Consider the following 19,811-nt stretch of genomic DNA (forward strand, 5'->3'; position numbering starts at 1 on the left):
TCATGCTGTCTTCCTTATTCTTGTTTTTTGAATTTCTGCATTTATTTTTAAGCATTTGTGAAGATACTTGGTTTTTTCCTCTGATGACTTTTGTAATTGAATTATTCCTCTGTGGCTTAGTGGAGTGTCTTCTCTTTCAGTGAATACCCAGAAGCATGTGCTAGGTATGGTTAGGGAGCTTTGGTCAGTGCTCTAAACTGAGGTGAGTATCTAGGATGATGTCCAAGTTGGTCATGGTAGATGTCTTTTTAGCAGAAAGAGGATATAATCACCTCTGTTGGCATAATCACCTCCTCATTTCTCCTCTAAGGTGATCAGTGCCAAGGTATTAGCCCACAGTGAATGCAATATTATTCTGCGTTGCTGTATGAACCACACAAATGATCTGCGGCGTCCTCAGTGTGAGCTTGGATTGTGTTGCAATGACCCACCCCAGGCAATCAGGGAGCTCTGAGCTTGTGGAGCTACTCACATTGATTGCCCAGAGACACAGCTATACCCTATGCCCTCTCTTGCAATCACTAGAGTCCCTACATTCTCAGCATACAAGTATCCCACAGTCACAGGGTGTAGAGGATCTGCCTCACACCACAAGACTGCACCATCTATGGAGAAAAAGAGATGTTCCCAGAGCCAGCTGCCTGTGGGTGCTCCACCTAGGCTATTTAAGCCCTGGGGCCTGTGATATATAGAAAGGCTGGGGGCATCTCACAGTCTCACGTGGGTGCCCAGTCCCCTGTCAATCCTCCTAGACAGATTCAAAGTCAATGGGGAACATGGATTTTTCCCTCTGGTATAATCACTGGATCACATGCATGCACAAGAGTTGCTGGTCACAGCCCCTGCTCACCTCACGATGGTGCCTTCTCCCCACTGGTTGCCAGGTTCGCACACCTGAGCTGCTGCAGCCACTACTGCAGACAAGATGGTGTCTTGTCCCAGCCAGTTGTTGGGTGCACACACAAGAGCTTCCGCAGCTGCTGCTTATGCTCAAAATTGCACCTACTCGCTCAGCCAGTTGTCCGCACCATTGTTGGAGGATGGAGAGAGAAACATGCCCTGCCTTTTCCCCCTGGGTTATCAGGTACCCTATCCCCCTTAGGGCTCCATGCAACACTCATGGGGAGCTCTCACCTGTTATATCACTAGTGACACTGGGTGCTGTAATTTGATCTCACCTCACTCTCCAAAGCTGGTGCTTTCTCCTGCTCTTCACTGATGGAGTCATGTGTTATATCCATGTTCTTGCTGTGCATCCACACCTTCCACACTAATCCATGGTGTTACTCTTCCTTCCATTGAATTTCCACTGCAGTTTTCTCTCTCACTCTCCCCTGAGAAAATACTTCCTCCATTTTTTTTGTTTATTTTTACTATTTATCCCTTGCCTAGAGTAGTTTGTCCTTCCCTGTTCTGCCATCTTTGAACCCTAGTGATGTGTCACATTTGTCTAGTTGGTTATGTTGAACCATCCTTGCATACCAGGGTTAAATTCCACTTCATCTAGATAAATGATCTTTCTGATGTGTTGTTGGATTCAATTAGCTAGTATTTTTTTGAAGATTTTTGCATCCGTGTTCGTCAAGGAGATTAGTCTACAGTTCTCTTTGTTGTTTCTTTTTCTGGCTTTGGAATTAAGGTGATGCTGGCTTCCTAGAAAGAGTATAAGAGGGGGACCAGCGCTGTGACCCAGCAGGTAAATGCCCTGGCCTTAAGTGCAGGTATCTCATATGGGCACCGGTTTGAGTTCTGGCTGCTCCACTTCCAATCCAGCTCTCTGCTATGGCCTGGGAAAGCAGTATAAGATGGCCCAAGTCCTTGGGCCCCTGCACCTGCATGGGAGACTCAGAAGAAGCTCCTGGCTTCGGATCTGCGCAGCTCCAGCCATTGCGGCCAATTGGGGAGTAAATCATCAGATGGGAGACCTCTCTCTTTCTCTCTGTCTCTCCTCTCTCTGTGTAACTCTGACTTTCAAACAAATAAATAAATCTTTTAAAAAATTCCCTTCCTCATGGCCTTGTCTAAATATGATCAGAGTCGGTGAACTCAGGGGGCTTCCATAGCCTTGGCAGCTCATGACAAGAGCCTAGGGTGATTACTGATGCCATAAACAAGAGTGTCAATTTGTTAAGTCAACAACAGGAGTCACTGTGCACTTACTCCTCATGTAGGATCTCTGTCCTTAGTATGCTGTACATTGAGATTTAATGCTATAACTAGTACTCAAACAGTATTTTTCACTTTATGTTTCTGTGTGGGAGCAAACTGTTGAAATCTTTACTTAATGTATGCTAAACTGATCTTCTGTATATAAAGAGAATTGAAAATGAATCTTGATGTGAATGGAAGGGGAGAGGGAATGGGAAAGGGGAGGGTTGCGGGTGGGAGGGTCATTATGGGGGGGAAGCCATTGTAATCCATAAGCTGTACTTTGGAAATTTATATTCATTAAATAAAAGTTAAAAAAAAATTCCCTTCCTTTCAGTTGTTTGGAATAGCTTGAAAAGAATTAGTTCTTCTTTAAATGAAGCTATCCAGTCCTGGGCTCTTTGTTGGGAAGGTCTTTATTACTGATTCATTCTCCAGCTTGGTTACTCGTCTGTTTAGATTTTCTCTGTCTTCATGACTCAATTTTGGAAATTATGTTTGTCCAGGAGTCTATCTTTTTCTTTTAGAGTTCCAATTTGTTGTCATATTGCTGTTTGTAGTAATTCCTCATGATTCTTTTTATTTCTATAATATCAGTTGTTGCATCTCCTTTTTCATCCCTGATTTTGTTAATTTGGGTCTTCTCCCTCTTGTTTTTGGTTATTTGGGCCAATGGTCTATGAATTTTGTTTACTTTTTCAAAAAACCAGCTTTTCATTTCCCTGATCTTTTGTGTTTTTTTTTGTTTGAATTTTGTTTATTTCTTCTCTAATTTTACTTATTTCTTTCCTCCTACTAATTTTTTGTTTGATTTGTTGTTGATTTTCTAGGTCTTTAAGATGCACTGATAACTCATTTTAATAAAATTCTAAATTTTTTTTTTTCGAGTTAGCTGTATTAAGTCTTCTGAAGTTTAGGAAATAGGTAGTTAATGGCTAAAGGTACACCAGCAGTTTGCCAACAAGAATACAACCATAGAAATTATGTATTGACATCACTGAAGTAATGAGCATTAAAAAAGGCTGATATCTTATAAAATAGAGTTTAAAATGCTAGGTGTACAGAAGAATAAAATAGCACTTTAATATCATTTATATACATTTGTATTGCTCATTTATTACTATTTTATGACACACAAATATTGATCTTGGGCAAGTTTGATAGAGGAACTTTTTGGAAATAGATATCACTGCTCCTCTTCATGCCTTTTGTTCTTGCTGTATTGTCCTGGAAACCAATGAAGGAGACTTTTAAGGAAGAACTCAGGAACAACAACTCCAAATCATAAGAATCTCCAAATCTATTTTTTTCCTTATAGTTTTCTTTTTCCAAACCTAACCCCAAAATTGTGAAGGCTATATTCAAGGATACCCAACTCTTTATTAAAGATGTTTTTTTATATTTGATATTAAAGACAAATAGAAGTTCTTAGGTTCCAGATTTATTTTAAGCCTTAAACCATGGTAATTGTCTCCTGTGAGTGCAGAATGGATGAAATTACTTTGTCTCCCAACTTAGTTCCCTGGAAATTTTATTAAAATGAAATTTACACCTTTTTAGATGTGTCAAAGCATGTCTCTTTATTTCCTTGTGTTTATGCATTTATGTGGGCTGTGCTACAGCAGCACACTGATGGTGTTGTTGAATTTTTAATTTCTGATTTTTTTTAATAAACTCATTGCCACTGATTTTCTTTTTCCAGGCCAAGTTTGAACTTGAGGCATTTCATATCCGAGGCGAACATGCAGTGATAACAACAAGGCTGGAAGAAACCATAGAAAATCTCAAACAGGAGTTAGAACACCGATGGCGAGGAGGATGTGAAGAGATGAGAGATGTGTGCATCTCCACCGATGATGACTGCCCTCCCAAGACTTACAGGAATGTGTGCATCCAGACAGACAGGGAGACCTTCCTCAAGCCCTGTGAGGGTGAAAGCAAGACAACAAGAAGTAACCCAGTAATACCCAAGAAGTTGAACATCACCTCTTTAACCCAACTGTCTCCCCCAAGTGACAGCAAAGACATCCATGCACCACTTCAGTCTGTGGAAGGCATCTCATCAAACCAGCAGAAGACATCCACTCCCCCTCCTGCACCACCCCTCCCAGCACCACCCATCCCTCCACCTCCTCCCCTGCTGCCTAGCCTTGATCCTTTGCCACCAGCACATCTGTCACCACCTGTGAGTGCTGGGCCCCCACCACCACCACCACCACCACCACCTCCTCCGCCACCACCTCCTCCGCCACCCCTACCACCTGCTCTGCCTCCAAGTGCTGGACCTCCTCCACCTCCTCCCCCACCACCACTTCCTAACTCCCCTGCTCTGACGAATAATGAGGGGCCTCCTCCTGCTCCAGCACCCCCAGGACTTGTACCTCCACCCCCTCCTGGACTCTTCTTTGGACTCACCTCTTCTTCCAGCCAGAGTCCTCGAAAACCAGCCATTGAGCCCAGTTGTCCCATGAAACCTTTGTATTGGACTAGAATACAAATAAGTGATAGGAGGTAAGCTCTTCCCTCAGTGGTTGTGAATTCCCAGGATTTTGACCATGTAATGTTTTATTCTTACCAGTTCAGTGTCTGCTTAATGTAGCACCCATTCTCCAATGTTGACAGTGTGAATGCCTTGGATAAGCAAAATCAGGGTGCTTGGGGAGGATGTCTGTTTCCACTAGGTCCTGTCTGCAACCTCTGTGAATTTCTTTGTGAGGGAAACAAAGTGTTCAGCATCAGGGTCTTTTATAAGGTAAATGTTTTCATTTTACAGATTAGGCAGAAGTCCAGATCAAAGATGCTAGGGCCTTCTCTAACATCACTGGGATGAATGAGCCTGAATCTGCACTCTAGGTTTACTGAGCATTTTTGGAATATCTTTTGTAATCTGTCATCTTGTTTTCAGATGTTATCATCAGCTCTGTGACCTGGATATTTGACCAATAGGTGTATTTTTCATTTTTTATTAAAAGATGTGTCTGAGTTACCAAGTCTTCTAATTAGACGAGAGACATAAACTCTCTCTGCTTGAATGCTAGTCCTTCCAATTGCTGAATTCCCTCACATCTTTATTCGCTGTTGCCCTTCAGTGAAAGTGCCAATATGTGGTTAGCTAAAGTGGAAAACATCTTCCATTTGTTTGGATTGTTAAGATAGGCCTGTAAGGCAGAAGTTAGTGGTAACTTGGAAACATGCATAGAGAAAGATTTGAGTCTTATTTCTTCTGCTTCACTTCTGAGTCTGTCAAGAGGATAATGAGAGAGATGTTTTTTGACTACTTTCTGGTTCTGACATTTATTTGCAATGAAAAACAAATGCAGAAAACATTTTTAAACTTACTCCCCAAATAAAAATATAATAGTGAATTTTTCAACTTATATAACATTTTGTTTAGGGAAGCTACAATACTAAGCAAAGTAACATGTAATTCACAATTACAAAACAATCAGAAATAATGATTAAAAGAAGGGGAGTACCTTTAAAATTTGGCACATGGTGAACCAAGTTGATTATGTAGTTTATATCACCCCTTCCTCTCACCAAAGTCAAAAGTTTATATGTGAAATATACTTACACTTTTTTTAGTGTTGAAACTTTATAACTTCCCAAATGAATCACCTATCAGATGATCCTGGAATAGCTTCTACCATTAATTAGGGGGTTAGTATATTTCCCTTTTCTGGTTCAAGACTCCAGTATTTCCAAATAAGTTATTTTCCAGAATTTTTGAGTTGTGTTCTTTTATGAGTGTTCTCATATTAGTGTACAGCCAATCCAGGGTGATGGCTGGCACAGTGTGTCCTGGCAGCACATGGCGCTGTTCCACACGTGGGTCTCACTAGCCCACTTTCACTCCTTCCCCAAGAGACGTCATCAGCAATAAATAGCTGAGTCCGTAGGGACCACACAGCAGTATATCCAGGAGATGGGAGATCTTCACCCACCATTCAAGATGGGATAGCAGCGAGCCCAAGACAAACACTGTGTCTTTTCCTTATGTAGTCAGCTGTTTTGAGAAGGAAATAATTGAATTCTCAAGTTCTCATGAGTTTCACTGTATACCTATGGTTTCACTTTTGAGTGCAATGAAAAGTTGATAAATGGGACATCAGGAGAGCCCTGCTTGGTGAATGTGTCAGCCTTGAGCCTGAACTGGGGTTTGGGGACTGCCCCTCTAGGTCACATTAAGACGAACTTGGAAACTTTCTGCCAGTACCACACTTGGGCTTTTCTATTATGGATTCCTCAAAATGTTTTGCATGTTTAAGTATAACTATTCTTTTCAATGAAAATTTTAGTCTTAGTCTTTTGGGCAGCCAAAAGCAAAACTATGAGTCTGTAATACATGAAGTACCTCGTACCTGCTTAGATTGCGTTTCACTACTAACATGAATTTTTTTGCTTTTGCTCTGTGTGTGTGTGTGTGTGTGTGTGTGTCTTTGACGTCTATCTTCTAGACCAAGAAAGAGACATTTAGTTAAAGAAATTTCATCTGACTACCTTTCAGCTTCCTAATAAGTCTCACCTTCTTCTCCCCTCCCATCTCCTTTCTCCTCCTCCTCTCTTTTGAGCTGAAACTGTGGTCAGAAAACGCTTGAACAGTGTGAGCAGGTCCTCCTTATTACCAGTTACCCCCAACTCACTGAGAAGTAGTGTTCCAAAATTGTTTTATTTGGTATAGGAAATGCCTTTCCTATAGAAATAATGTCACAGTGCTGATGGAGTGCTCACCTTGATTCCCAGAGCAAATCTACCCCTGAATACAAGTGAGTCATAACACTAGTCATGGTGGCCGGAATCCAAGAGCTTAGAGCCAGGCAGGTGTAGGAGAGAGAGGGATGGGTCTGACAGAACCTTTCCGAGGCCCAGATCAGTGGCCCTTAACTTGCTGTGTGCTCCCAAACTCCCTGGATCCCTTATCTAGCCAAGGTCTCCCTTTCTTCAGTGCAGCTGAGATAACCACTTAACAGGAATGGTGTCTGTTTCAAACTGAAAGTGAGTTGCAGAGGGGCATGGCTGAGGAAGGAATATAAGGGTGGATGCCATACAAAATGTGGAGGGCCAGAAGTGAATACAGCCAGGACTAAAATGCTCTGTTTCACGGGAAGGACAGACCAGTAGCAAAATATGAACAGCAGACTTGCAAAGTGCCATCATGTTTTTTGAATATGAAAATGGCTGTGTAGTATATAAAAAGATTTTGTACATCACCACATATATTGAGTTAACTTTATTGGTTGAGAGAGTACATATTTGGATTTATGACTTTGAAAAATAATGTGTAGACGAGACTATCTTTTTTATATAGTCTGTATATGTTAATAGTGTTTAAAATTAAGACAAAATAAGAAAATATATTAAGAAGTAAGCATTTGGGGCCAGCATAGTGGCATAGTGGGCTAAGCCTCCACCTGAGGTGCTGGCATCCGATATAGGCCCCGGTTCTAGTCCCAGCTGCTCCACTTTGATACAGTTCTCTGGTATGGCCTGGGAAAGCAGTAGAAGATGGCCCAAGTGCTTGGGGCCCTGCACTCATGTGGGAGACCCAGAGGAGGCTCCTGGCTTTGGATCAGCCCAGCTCTGGCCATTACAGCCATTAGGGGAGTGAACCAGCAGATGGAAGACCTTTCTTTCTATCTCTCCCTCTCTTAGTCAGTAACCCTACCTCTCAAGTAAAAAATATATTTTTAAAAAAGTAAGCATTTGGAAGAAGCTTTGTTCTGACTTCAGTGAGCCTACAGAGGAGAGTGACATTTTTAAAAACCTATTTGCTTGAAAGGTACAGCAAGAGCGTGTCTATGTTGATTTTCCACCTGCTGATTCACTCCTCAGATGACAACAGCAGTGAGATCTGGGCCGGGCCAATGCCTGCATCCCCAGCAGCAGCGGCGGCTTAACATGCTACACCACAACACCCACCCACACTAGAGAGTGACTCTTGTTAGTCACCTTTCAGAGGCCACCCTCATGGACCAGATTTTCAACAACTCTTTGCTTCAAAACTAAATGCTGTGGGGCCAGCATTGGGACACAGCAGCTAAGCCCACCAGTAGATGAAAGATACATCCATCCGTCTCTCTCTCTCTCTCTCTCTCTCTCTCTCTCTCTGTGTGTGTGTGTGTGTGTGTGTGTGTCTCCCAGTCTTAAAAAGAAAAATTCTTCAAAAACAAAAAGCACCTAGGCAGCCTTTTTTATGGAAGACCAGACAAACCATTCTCCCTGCAGCTGCTTTATTGAAAACTGAGGGCTGGTGCAATGGAAGAGTTTGGGGTTGGTTTTATTATTGTTTGAGGGTATGCAGGAAATACTATAAACCATATATTTTTTCTTTTTTAAAGATTTATTTATTTACTTGAAAGGGAGAGTGACACATATAGAGAGGGGAGGGGTATCTTCCATCTGCTGATTCACTCCCCATATGGCTGCAACAGCCACAGCTGGGCAGGGCCAAAGCCAGGAGCCAGGAATTCCATCTGGGTCTCCCACATGGTTGGGAGGGGCCCACATACTTGGGCCATCTTCTGTTGCTTTCCCAGGCACATTGACAGGTAGTTGGTTGGGAAGAGGAATAGCTGGAACTTGAACCAGTACTCATATGGGATGCCAGATGATAGGGGCAGCTACAATGCTGGCCCTCAAATTAGGTATTTTTTAATGAGCACAGTTTGTTTATTTCTTAAGGGTCCTGCTCTGGGTTTACCCAAGTTAATCCCAAAAATCATACTTAAAACAGGTAGATAAAGTTTGAAGAGGGGCAGATCCTTGTGTTAGTACTCCCTTTGCAGTCTAGGAAGTCTCCTGTGATGATTCTTTCATTGGTTCTTTCATTGAACTTTATGTGATGCCCATTTGTACCCATCATGGAAATGTCACAGACTGAGGGAAGAGCTGCATGAGTGGCACCCACAGTCAGAATCCCAGGATTTCGTGTCTCACGGGCTTTTTGTGTAGAGCATACCCTTTGATTCTGTCTAATGGGGAAACTTTTTTGAAATGTGTGTGTATTTAAATGTTCTGTAGCATGCTTTAAGCTGAAAAGTGCAATGCAAAAACCTTTTCTGTAAGGTTTGTTAGGATCCTGGGGCTTTTTTTTTTTAATAAAAGGAAATGAATTAGAGAAATAGTTCATCATATTCTCTTCTGTTTTGTTTCTTAAGGTTAACTTGTTGTTTTCTCTTTTAAGCCAAAATGCTACACCAACCTTATGGGATTCCTTAGAAGAGCCTGACATTCGGGACACTAGCGAATTTGAGTATTTGTTCTCTAAAGATGCAACTCAGCAGAAGAAAAAACCTCTGTCAGAGACCTATGAGAAAAAAAACAAAGTCAAAAAGGTATTGAGTGATTATAGTAATAGTTGTAATTTTATACACACACATATTTATGTATTTGTTGTTCATGGGATTTCATTATATGGTGCTGGTTTGCTTTCCTTTTGTTTTTAGAAAATGTCTTGGAAAGGATAGGTCCTTGATGGCAAATACAAAGAAAACCCACCCAGTATTTCAAGAAATCTGTGCTTGCTGTTTTGTTCATATATTCTGAATTTTCAAAATTCAATCTAAACCTTTTTTAGCCATTAATTATTGTTGAAAACAAAAATTTAATTTGCTGTTAGTGAAAGTAGTCTGTAGGCTGTATAAAAAATAGGTCAGATTTGTAACTTCATTCGTTTAACAAATATTTATTAAGAGGTTATTGTGTTGGGTACTATTCTAGGCATACATTTTCTAGTTTGTAGCAAAAGGCTAGTTAAGTTAAATAAAAGTCTGATTTTTCAATTGCCATAGCCACTTTCCAGTTTTATTTTTGTGGTTAATGGCTACCATCCTGGATATTGTAGATATATAAAACATTTTTATAATTATTGAAAGTTCTATTAGACACACTCTCTGAGCATGTGGGATGTATTGGTGAAAACAACTCCAGACATCCTTGCCCTGTGGAGTTTATATTAGCAATCAACATGAAAACAAACCATGTATGGGTGAGCATTGAGCCTTGCAGTTTAGGAACCTGTGTTCCCATCACAGTATCAGGGTTCAGTTCCTGGTTCTGGTTTCTGACTCCAGCTTCCTACTAGTGGAGACCCTGTAAGGCAACAGTGGTGGCTCAAGTAATTGGGTTCCTGCCACCTACATAGTCAACCTGAATTGAATTCCTGGTTCCAGGCTTCTGCCTGACCCAGGCCTAGCCATTGTGGGCATTTGTGAAGTGAACCAACAGATGGGAGCTCTGTGTGTGTGTGTGTGTGTGTATGTGTGTGTTTGTGTGTACACATTTGCCTCTCAAAAAAGAAAAAAAAGTAAACTCCATAGTAGAGCAGGGTGAAGATCAATTTTGCAGCATGAGGGTGGGATCTACAACTTTAAATTGAGTGTTTAGGGTCAACCTCATTGAAAAAGTGGCTACTTAACAAAGATTCAAGGACTTGAAAATGTAGACTCCCAGCCTTCTCTAGGAGAACAAGGTTAAATTGTCAAGTAGTCAGAGAGCATGACTTTGAATCCTACCTCTGCCACATAATGTGTGATCTACGTCAAAGAAAGTCCGGCTTTGCACGTCATGTAGCAACAGCTGTCTTTTGTTTCTACATATGGCATTTGAAAAGTCAGCCTTTGAAAAAAGTCAGCATTTGAAAAGTGAGCCTTTAAAATACTCCTTAGGGCCGGCGCCGCGGCTCACTAGGCTAATCCTCCGCCTAGCGGCGCCGGCACACCGGGTTCTAGTCCCGGTCAGGGCGCCGGATTCTGTCCCGGTTGCCCCTCTTCCAGGCCAGCCCTCTGCTGTGGCCAGGGAGTGCAGTGGAGGATGGCCCAGGTGCTTGGGCCCCGCACCCCATGGGAGACCAGGAAAAGCACCTGGCTCCTGGCTCCTGCCATCGGATCAGCGCGGTGCGCCGGCCGCAGCGCGCCAGCCGCGGCGGCCATTGGAGGGTGAACCAACGGCAAAGGAAGACCTTTCTCTCTGTCTCTCTCTCTCACTGTCCACTCTGCCTGTCAAAAAAAAAAAAAAAAAATACTCCTTAAAGTCTGAGGTACCGTCCCTTGTTTTCTTGTGACTTTTATATGTGAGTGTTATATTAACTGATGTTAAAATATAGAAAAGAGTGCTTGTTTTTTCTGCCACCACTGTATCAAGAGAGATTGTAAAGACACATGTGAGGCAGACACAGACAGTTCACCTGCCAAATGTTTGTGACGCCATGAACAGAACCAGGCCAAATGCAGATGTCAGGAGTTAGAAACTCAACCCAGGTGTCCCTCATGGGTGTCTGGGACCCAAGAGTTTGAGACATCATTGACTTCCTCCCTGATTGCACGTTTGCAGGAAGCTGGATCTATGTCAAAGTCCCAGGTCCTTGCAGTCCTTGTGCCTTAGTTACCTAACCATAACATGAGACTGTCCACTGCTATTGAAGTGATGATTAAATGGGTAATAAATGTATTGCGTATGGCGTGCTTCCTGGCACATAGACAGCTCTTAACCTATGACAGCCGGTCTTATTTTTGCCACTGTTGGTGCCACAGCTGCTGTTTCTGTGTATTGGCGTTTTGTTAACATCAGAGAAGGTGCTGAGGAAAAAGTGTTCTGCTGTTGAATTGCTGTGTGAGGTTAGGCTGGCTGTCTCCCTTCTCACATTTTCTCCTTTCTATAAAATGAGATTAACAAGATTCGATTCTATCTGACCTGCCAGGATGTCGTGCAGTTCAAATCTAAGAAGGTTTGAGGAAGTGTTCGGAAACTGTATTATCAGTCCTTCCTGCTTAAATCACACCATGGAGTTCATCAGTTCCTATCTCAAGTAATGTGATGGTGATGAAGTCAGCTGCAGCTTCCAGAGGGAAAATGGGAAAAATCTGAAAGTAGTTTTCTATTGATAAAATCAGATTTTCCTGTTGAATTTTATCTGAAAATCATGATAAAATTTTTCATCTTTGATGCTCATTAGAATTGTGCTAGGAGAAAAATAGTCCCAATAATAATTATTATAGTCCCAATAATAATAATTAAGGGAAATCTTTTAAAAAGATGGACATACTGGACAGAACAATGTGAGTTTTTCTAAAAACACAGTATATTCCAGGCAGGAGGTCAACTGATACAGTATAAAATGTGTTCCCATGGGTTAGATGCATCTGATAACTGATATGATTAAGGGTGCCTTGTAGCCAGGCTGACTTTTCAAATGCCATATGTAGAAACAAAAGACGGCTGTTGCTACGTGACGTGCAAAGCCAGACTTTCTACGTTCCAAAGCCAGCTCAGGTTGCCTCTTCCAGGGAGGCTTCGGGAGCAACAGGAAACTCCCCTGAATGTTTTCTTAGACAATATTGTATTGAAGTTGTGTGTGTTCTGTATGTCTTCTCAGATTGATACTCCTTTTGTTTCTCTCTGGACACTTAGTCACATCTTGTTTACTCATAAAATGAATTCTTTCTGTTTTAGTGACTGAATATTTGTCTTAAAGGATCAAGGCATTTAGTCATTTTTTTTCTTTAATCTCTGTGTGGGCCAATTCAACAAATGGTTTTGACTAAAGCCGTTAGTACTTGATGTTTTTAGTTTCTGTCCGTGAGAGGGTAAACCTTCCCCCAAACTCTTCAAGCTTTCTGCCAATACCCCAGAGTCTACACACACGTGCTGTGCTTACTTTCTTCAAGAGGATGCAAAATATGGGTCTGCTTGGCTTTGTGGAATGGCTTCTGCTTGGTGTTTTCAGTGAGCTTGGTGACCTTTCTTAGAGCTGAGGTTTTAACTTTCGAGAAAATACTGAGCAGATTCAATGCCAGAAATCTCCAACCCTGCCTTCTGCAAGCCTTCCCTTCATACCCTGTGGCCAGATTTCTAATATCAGAGTGGATCTCTTGGTCTCTTCTAAGAGTCAGATGTTTCTTTCCTCCCTCCTTTCTTCTCTTCCTCCTTTCTTTCTCTCCTTCCCTCCCTCCCTTCCTTCCTTCCTAAAATAAAAAAGATTTATTTTATTTGAAAGCAGAGTTCAGAGAGGCAGAGGGAAAGAGAGAGAGAGAGGTCTTCCATCTGCTGGTTCACTCCCTAAATGGCCGCAACGGCTGGAGCTGGGTCAATCTGAAGCCAGGAGCTTCTTCTGGGTCTCCCACTCGGGTGCAGGATCCCAAGGACTTGGGCCATCTTCCACTGCTTTCCCAGGCCATGGCAGAAGTGGAGCAGAAGTGGAGCAGTTGGGACTCGAACCAGCGCCCATATGGAATGCCAGAACTGGAGGCGGCGGCTTTATCCGCTATGCAGCAGCGCTGGCCCCCCTCTCTTCTTTGTGAAGTGAAAATGAAACTGTCTTTAGAGGTTGTAAACAGCTGAGGAGCTTGAAAATTGGAAGCCCACTCATTTAGCTCCATCATCAAGTGGATCCCTTACAAGCAGACAAGGAGAATATGTGCCAAATATGTATGTGTTGGGGATTTAGAAATCCAGCATTCTGAAACTAAGCTGTGGGGGCTCAGCCGGCACTGAGACGTGCATGTGAGACACCTTGTACACTGAGGTGGTCCTCATCCCTCCTCATATTCTACATCTGTGTTTCAGAAATAATGGACACAATTGTCAAGAGCCTCTTTTGAATTCAAATACTAGTTTCTGGTATCAACTTCTAAAACAGTATTTAAATATTCCATAATTGGCACTGGTTTTTAATATAAGTAGATATATACTAGTCTATCTCTGCTCCATCTCGAAAACTGGGCAAGGATACTGTTTTTAATATCATGTAGGCTAAGAATTAGAAGGAACCTTACCCATCATCTGATTCTCTCCCCTCATTTGACAAATAAGAAACTGAGACCTGAAAAGATGAAGTGGCTCATGGGAAACTGCACACTTTTAACTGAGACGACGTTCATGAAGATGAACACTTGGGATGATGTCTAAGGACCTCAACATGTGTCTGCATTTCCTCCTTTTTATTTTTTTTATTAATTTTTTTTGACAGGCAGAGTTAGACAGTGAGAGAGACAGAGAGAAAGGTCTTCCCTCCATTGGTTCACCCCGCAAATGGCTGCTACAGCTGGTGCGCTGCGCCAATCCGAAGCCAGGAGCCAGGCACTTCCTCCTGGTCTCCCATATGGGTACAGGGCCCAAGCACTTGGGCCATCCCCCACTGCCTTCCTGGGCCACAGCAGAGAGCTGGACTGGAAGAGGAGCAACCGGGACAGAACCAGCGCCCCAGCTGGGACCAGAACCCAGAGTACCAGTGTTGCAGGCAGAGGATTAGCCTTGTGAGCTGTGGTGCCGGCCTCCTTTTTATTTCAATAGTAATTTGCCATACTACTGATAGCTACTTCTATTGGGATGACAGATTTAAAGTTTATAAATGAGTGCAACCATTGCTAAAATCTAGGTACAGTTACACTTGTGTGAATCCAAAGTGTTTTCAGTGCTATGAAATTATTCAAAGTTTTCTTCAGAGTTTTCTAAAAAGAAGCTAAATATTTGAATAAAATGATCCGCTTTACATTTAACTCTAGCAAAAAAATAGAGTAGATTGGAGCTTAGTATTTTCCATTTATTCTATCCATTCCATTTTAAATAATGGCTGTAGGGAGTGCCTTTGGTACAGTGGTTACGACACTGGTTGGGACACACTCATCCTGTATTGAGCGCCTGGGTTCATGTCCCAGCTTTGCTCTCAGCTCCAGCTTCCTGCTCACGTGTGCTCTGAAAGGCATCAGTAGTGGCTCAGGTACCTGGCTTCTTGTCCACTGGACTCAGCCCTGCCCAGCCCTTCCTGTTGCAGGCATCTGGGGAGTGATATTGTCTCTTATTTTTTCCCCTCTCTTAAAACCTCCAGAAAATGATTTAACCTTCCCACATTGATTTCTTTTGTATTAGGAATATCAACTTCTTAACATGGTTGTTATGAAGCTAGAATGAAATTATGATTATGAAAATCCACTAAGCATTCTCTGGAACTTGGTATTAGTCTGAAGTTTATAAAAATGTGAGGGCCAGCACTATGGTGTAGCAGGTAAAGCTGCTGCTTGCAGTATCAGCATTCCATATGGGTGCTGGTTCAAGTCCTGGTTGCGCCACTTCAGATCCAGCTCTCTGCTATGGCCTGGGAAAGCAGTAGAAGATGGCCCAAGTCCTTTGGGCACCTGCGTGGGAGACTTGGAAGAAGCTCCTGGCTTTGGATCAGCCCAGCTCTGGCCGTTGTGGCCAATTGGGAAGTGAACCAGAGGATGGAAGACCTCTCTTTCTCTCTCCCCCCGCCCCTGCCTCTGCCTCTCTGTAACTCTGCCTTTCAGATAAATAGATAACTCTTTTTTTTAATAATGTGGGAGGTTTGAAAATAAATTTGTGAACATCACTGATAAGCCATTCTTATTTTTTTAATATTTATGGATATGAATATTTAATTTATTCCACAACTTCCTTCAACAATACATTCAGACATAAATTAGTTCATCTTGTACTGGCATATGCCCTCTCTATGCACTGTAAAATGAGTTCCACTGTCAATATGCCCACATTTACCCTGTCCTGATATGAGATTTGTTCCTGAGTGACATAGGTCAGCACCTTGACAAGGAGCCAGAAATCTACCTTCATCATCTGAGATTCTTTCCCCTGGCTCCTGTCAAGGAACTGGCTACTCTGATAAGCTGTCCAATTGCATTCTAAACTTGCCTAACAGCTTTCTGAAAATCAGCAAGACCTGCCAATACTTCTCCTCTCTTGCAATGCCAGGATCTGACTTTGAATTATAAATCATCTCTGTTTTGTTTCCTCTTCTGTTAGATATATAAAAGCATTCTTCTCCCTCTGCTGTTTTAGTAGATATTTCTTAAGAATTAATGAGATAATGGCTGTTCTCCGAGCTCTTTGTGAAAGGAGAGTTGTGATGGCTCGGGAAACACTAGTCTGTGGACACTTTCTGGTGCCAGAAGACATCAGCATCGATTGCAGTTTGGTCGCTTTGGCTAGGATGATAGCTGTAATTCTCGAATCCCAGACTTTGTGTCTCAGTTTACTGGGGAGGGGAGAAGGGTGGAAGGAGAACATTGTTTGGAAGCCTGAGCATAAATTTATAGGGTTTTCATAACCTGATGCCTTCCAAGTTTATATTATTTCAGCTTTTGTGTACAAAGATAATTTCCTTGAGCTGCCTTGGTAAGGTAGGTGCATTATTTTTTTCCCCTGTTTGTTAGGATGGTTTGTCTGCCCCTTTACGGTTCTCATGAATTTAATAAATGAGTAGTAAGGTTAGGGGTTATCATCTGTAGAGTGCCCATGTGTTGATTGTACCGATGTAGGCCTGAGGGTCATTAGTGCTGTGTCCAGATTCATTGAGTGATAGCTGGGATGACCAGGGCTTTCCTGTTCTTCAACCTAAAGAGGCCCCCTGACTGACCAGATTTAGCAATAGGAAACAGGAGCTTTGACTCCACGATAGACAACAGTTTAGAAAAATTCCATCTTGTAAGTTTTATTTGGAAATGAGATGGTCCAAAAATTTCATTTGTACATTTACTTTATTTGCCTATTTAAAAAAAAGGTGGTTAGAACTTGTCAAATATTGATATCAATGATTCTTTCAGAATGTTGAATCTGAATATTATTCTTGGAGTTCAACTGTGTTTTTCTTGTTGGCTGTTGAACAAGTCACTTAATCTGGGTTTGTACCGCAAGCCAGCAACAGTATCATAGGACGCTCATTACCTACCCCAAACCACAAGAGGGCACCTTAGAATGCTGAGATACAGATCTGCATTTGTGTCTGACCTGGAGCTCTGAGAAAAGGAACCTAGAAGAGAATAACTGCCCTTCAAATCCCTAGTTATTCTTGTTCATCTCTTTTTTTGTGGACCACAAGGCCAAATTTCACAGCAAATTACCCACATGGAGTATTGGAAGCCAAATGCACATTAGAAAGGCTTGTACATATGAGTGGAATAAAAATCATTCGTAGACATAGTCCCAGTGCTTAGAATGAATGATTACAGTATAAAAAATTATGACGTATTCAACCTAGTCCCTTTGGAACTGATTTTGGAATCCTCTCCCCAACATACACACATATACATGCACACACACAAAAACATACCTTTAAAATAAACCATAAAGATAATGAAGATTTATTTGAAAATATATTTGGAGTTATCTAATTGGAAAGCACAAAAAAAATTACATAATATGCTATGAAAGAACCATACTAAAATATTTGTGTATTTTATCCCTTCCTCTTACTTGAGGAAGATTTTGAAGTCTTGTCTGTATGTTCCTGTGCATCATTCATGTATCCTCAATGTAGGCCCTTTTAAAAAATTGGGCATAAGCTGAGCTCAACAGTGACGTGAAGCTGAGTTGCCTGTCTGGGACTTTGATCATAGCAGTGACTCCTCTGGGCCCCAATTGTAAGTCAGAAGTGTGTAAGGATATAACAACAAAAGGGAAAAATCTTATGTGTCTGCATCCTTCGGTGGCAAACTCTAGTCACAGGGATGTTTTTGCAGCTGAGCTTGTAAATGCTTTAAAAAGTATGCACATCTCTGGCATACACAAAGATCAAAACAGCCCCTGCACATGCACATATCCTGACACCACATGCTTACTACAGATACACGTCTTCCTAGCCTTAGATTTATTTCATATCTTTCAAATGAAGATTACATGTGGAGATTTAACTAGAAGTAATAATGTCAATGCTGTGTGAGTGGTTTTTGGTTAAGTTGCTTGGCATGTATTAACTTGTTTAATCTCCCTGAGAGCAGTGAGATGCTCACTCTTATTAGTCCCATTTTACAGCTGAGGAAACTGGAGCTTGGAAGAATTGAATGCCTTGCCCAGCACCACACAACTCAAAAGTGGCAAAGGAATGACTCTAGTCACAACCCTGGAGCTTATGCTCTTAATTATGTGACACATCATCTATTAGTATAAATTCACTGCAAGTCTCAATTTTACATTTGCTTGGCAAAGATTGAGTTTCACTTGCTGGAAGTTGTACAGTAAAAGAAACACTGGCTTTGACATCAGTAGATGTCATTTTTACTTCTGACTCTGACCCTAATAGGCTATTGAATCCCTGGCAGGTTCTTTAAATTTTGTGGGTCTCAAGTTTCTGAAATGTCAAAAGATGAACTTTAATTAGATGAGTTCCTAGATTCTGATCACTGCTTTTACTGTAGAGGTGAGAACAATTAAGATCCACCAATTTTCATTGTCCTGCTTACAGGGCTAACAGGGTAATCATACTTGAAACAACATGTTAGCCCTTGGGCCTAGGCACCATCTGATAGATCAAGCAGCCTTAAACCATCAGTAGCCTGTTGTCTGGATCATAGATATATGAGATCTCAGGGAATAATTGTCATGGCCTTAACACCTGTCCCACAATCTTAAGAGATGTGTAGGTTAGAGAATGACTTTTAAATAAACCAAGTTCCTTGATGTATAAGGATTTCAAAGTATGGGAATATCATGGGGGAAAGAGCAATGGAAATCAGGAGGCAGAAATCTAATCCTGAAGGCAATCGGTTGGCAGTTGTGTATCCGGCCCCTGAAGCTCTTGGACCTTAGCTTCTGTAACTAACGTGGCAACTGGAGTGGAAGCTTTAAAAGATGCCTTCCTGGTGGAAAATGGCAGAATGTATTTGTATGTGGACACCTTTACACACACATTTTAAAACTGAGTGTGTGCATGTGGCTAAATACAGTGAAAGGGTACATTTGGATCTTGTCTGGTGGGTGAGTAATATGGGATATACTCAGCATAGCAGGCTCAAACCACCATGCTTCTTCCTTCAACAATGTGATATTCAGTCATTGCTCTTGTCCTCAGAAAACAAACATGCCTCTTCCAGCCACAGCTTTTAATGGAGCTGGCCAGCCTCAGCACTGGGCTGCTGTGGCCCTTCATCCCTCAGAAGAGTTTCCAGGGCGCAGAGGCCAAGAGTTCAGATTACACCAGACAAAGCTGTCCACTGACTTCCTAGGACAGGGTGGCTTGACCCCAGCACTATGGCCACACTTCCAATTTTTGATAAAATACCTTTGACCCGGTGCTTGATTTCATTTAGGCCTGACCTGATTTCTCTCCAGCTGAGGCTAATTTGCATGGCTGTAAACACGGGCCTTACAAAGCTCACCAACTGTGATAAAAGCAAAGGAAACCTGAGACCATTGGAAACTCAAAAATCTGCCTTCAAGTATCCAAGGCTGACTCTGAGTCACGCCTCAGCCCAGGAGGCTGCCAGCGTGCAGCAGCTAAAGAAATGTTATTCTGATTGATCTGATTAGGGCAGCAAGGTTAGCCATGGTCAATTTACAAAGACAGTATGAGAAGAAATCATGTGTGTAGCCATGTAATGGGTCAGCGAGGCCCCTGCCAGAAGTTATGAAAAGCCACAGCTCTGCCAGAACCATTATCAGATCTCCTCAGTGGGGTACAAATAGGATTGGAGGTTTAGGGGCCCCTCCAGTGGAATGAATGACAAAAGGGATTGGACTGTGAGGAGCTAGTGAATCAGGCTGGCTTCCAGCTGGATTCCTTAGCTGCCAAGCCCCTTCATGTGAGGGGGAGAGCCTGAAGTCCCCAGCTACCGTAGTGCGGAGGGCTGGCTTCAGCTCCCCGATGCAGTGGAAAGGTGGAAAGGCTAATTTGACACGGACACGAGGCTCTACGTTGA

The 19,811-nt window shown here is 42.2% G+C and overlaps 1 protein-coding gene across 7 annotated transcripts in view; it reads left to right on the forward strand.

Moving 5' to 3' along the window:
• FMN1 (formin 1) overlaps positions 1 to 19,811 on the forward strand; it is a 481,759-nt gene that overhangs the window by 236,304 nt on the left and 225,644 nt on the right. For all 7 annotated transcript variants that reach the window (XM_089309385.1, XM_051822097.3, XM_070053344.2 and 4 more), the window contains 2 exons: positions 3,851 to 4,659; positions 9,332 to 9,482. In XM_089309385.1, the coding sequence (XP_089165511.1) occupies positions 3,851 to 4,659; positions 9,332 to 9,482 (960 nt within the window). The remainder of the gene's footprint in view (positions 1 to 3,850; positions 4,660 to 9,331; positions 9,483 to 19,811) is intronic.

Source organism: Oryctolagus cuniculus, chromosome 12 (genome assembly GCF_051225735.1).
Source record: "Oryctolagus cuniculus isolate XC-2025 breed Fujian yellow rabbit chromosome 12, ASM5122573v1, whole genome shotgun sequence".
Classification (NCBI taxonomy): domain Eukaryota; kingdom Metazoa; phylum Chordata; class Mammalia; order Lagomorpha; family Leporidae; genus Oryctolagus; species Oryctolagus cuniculus.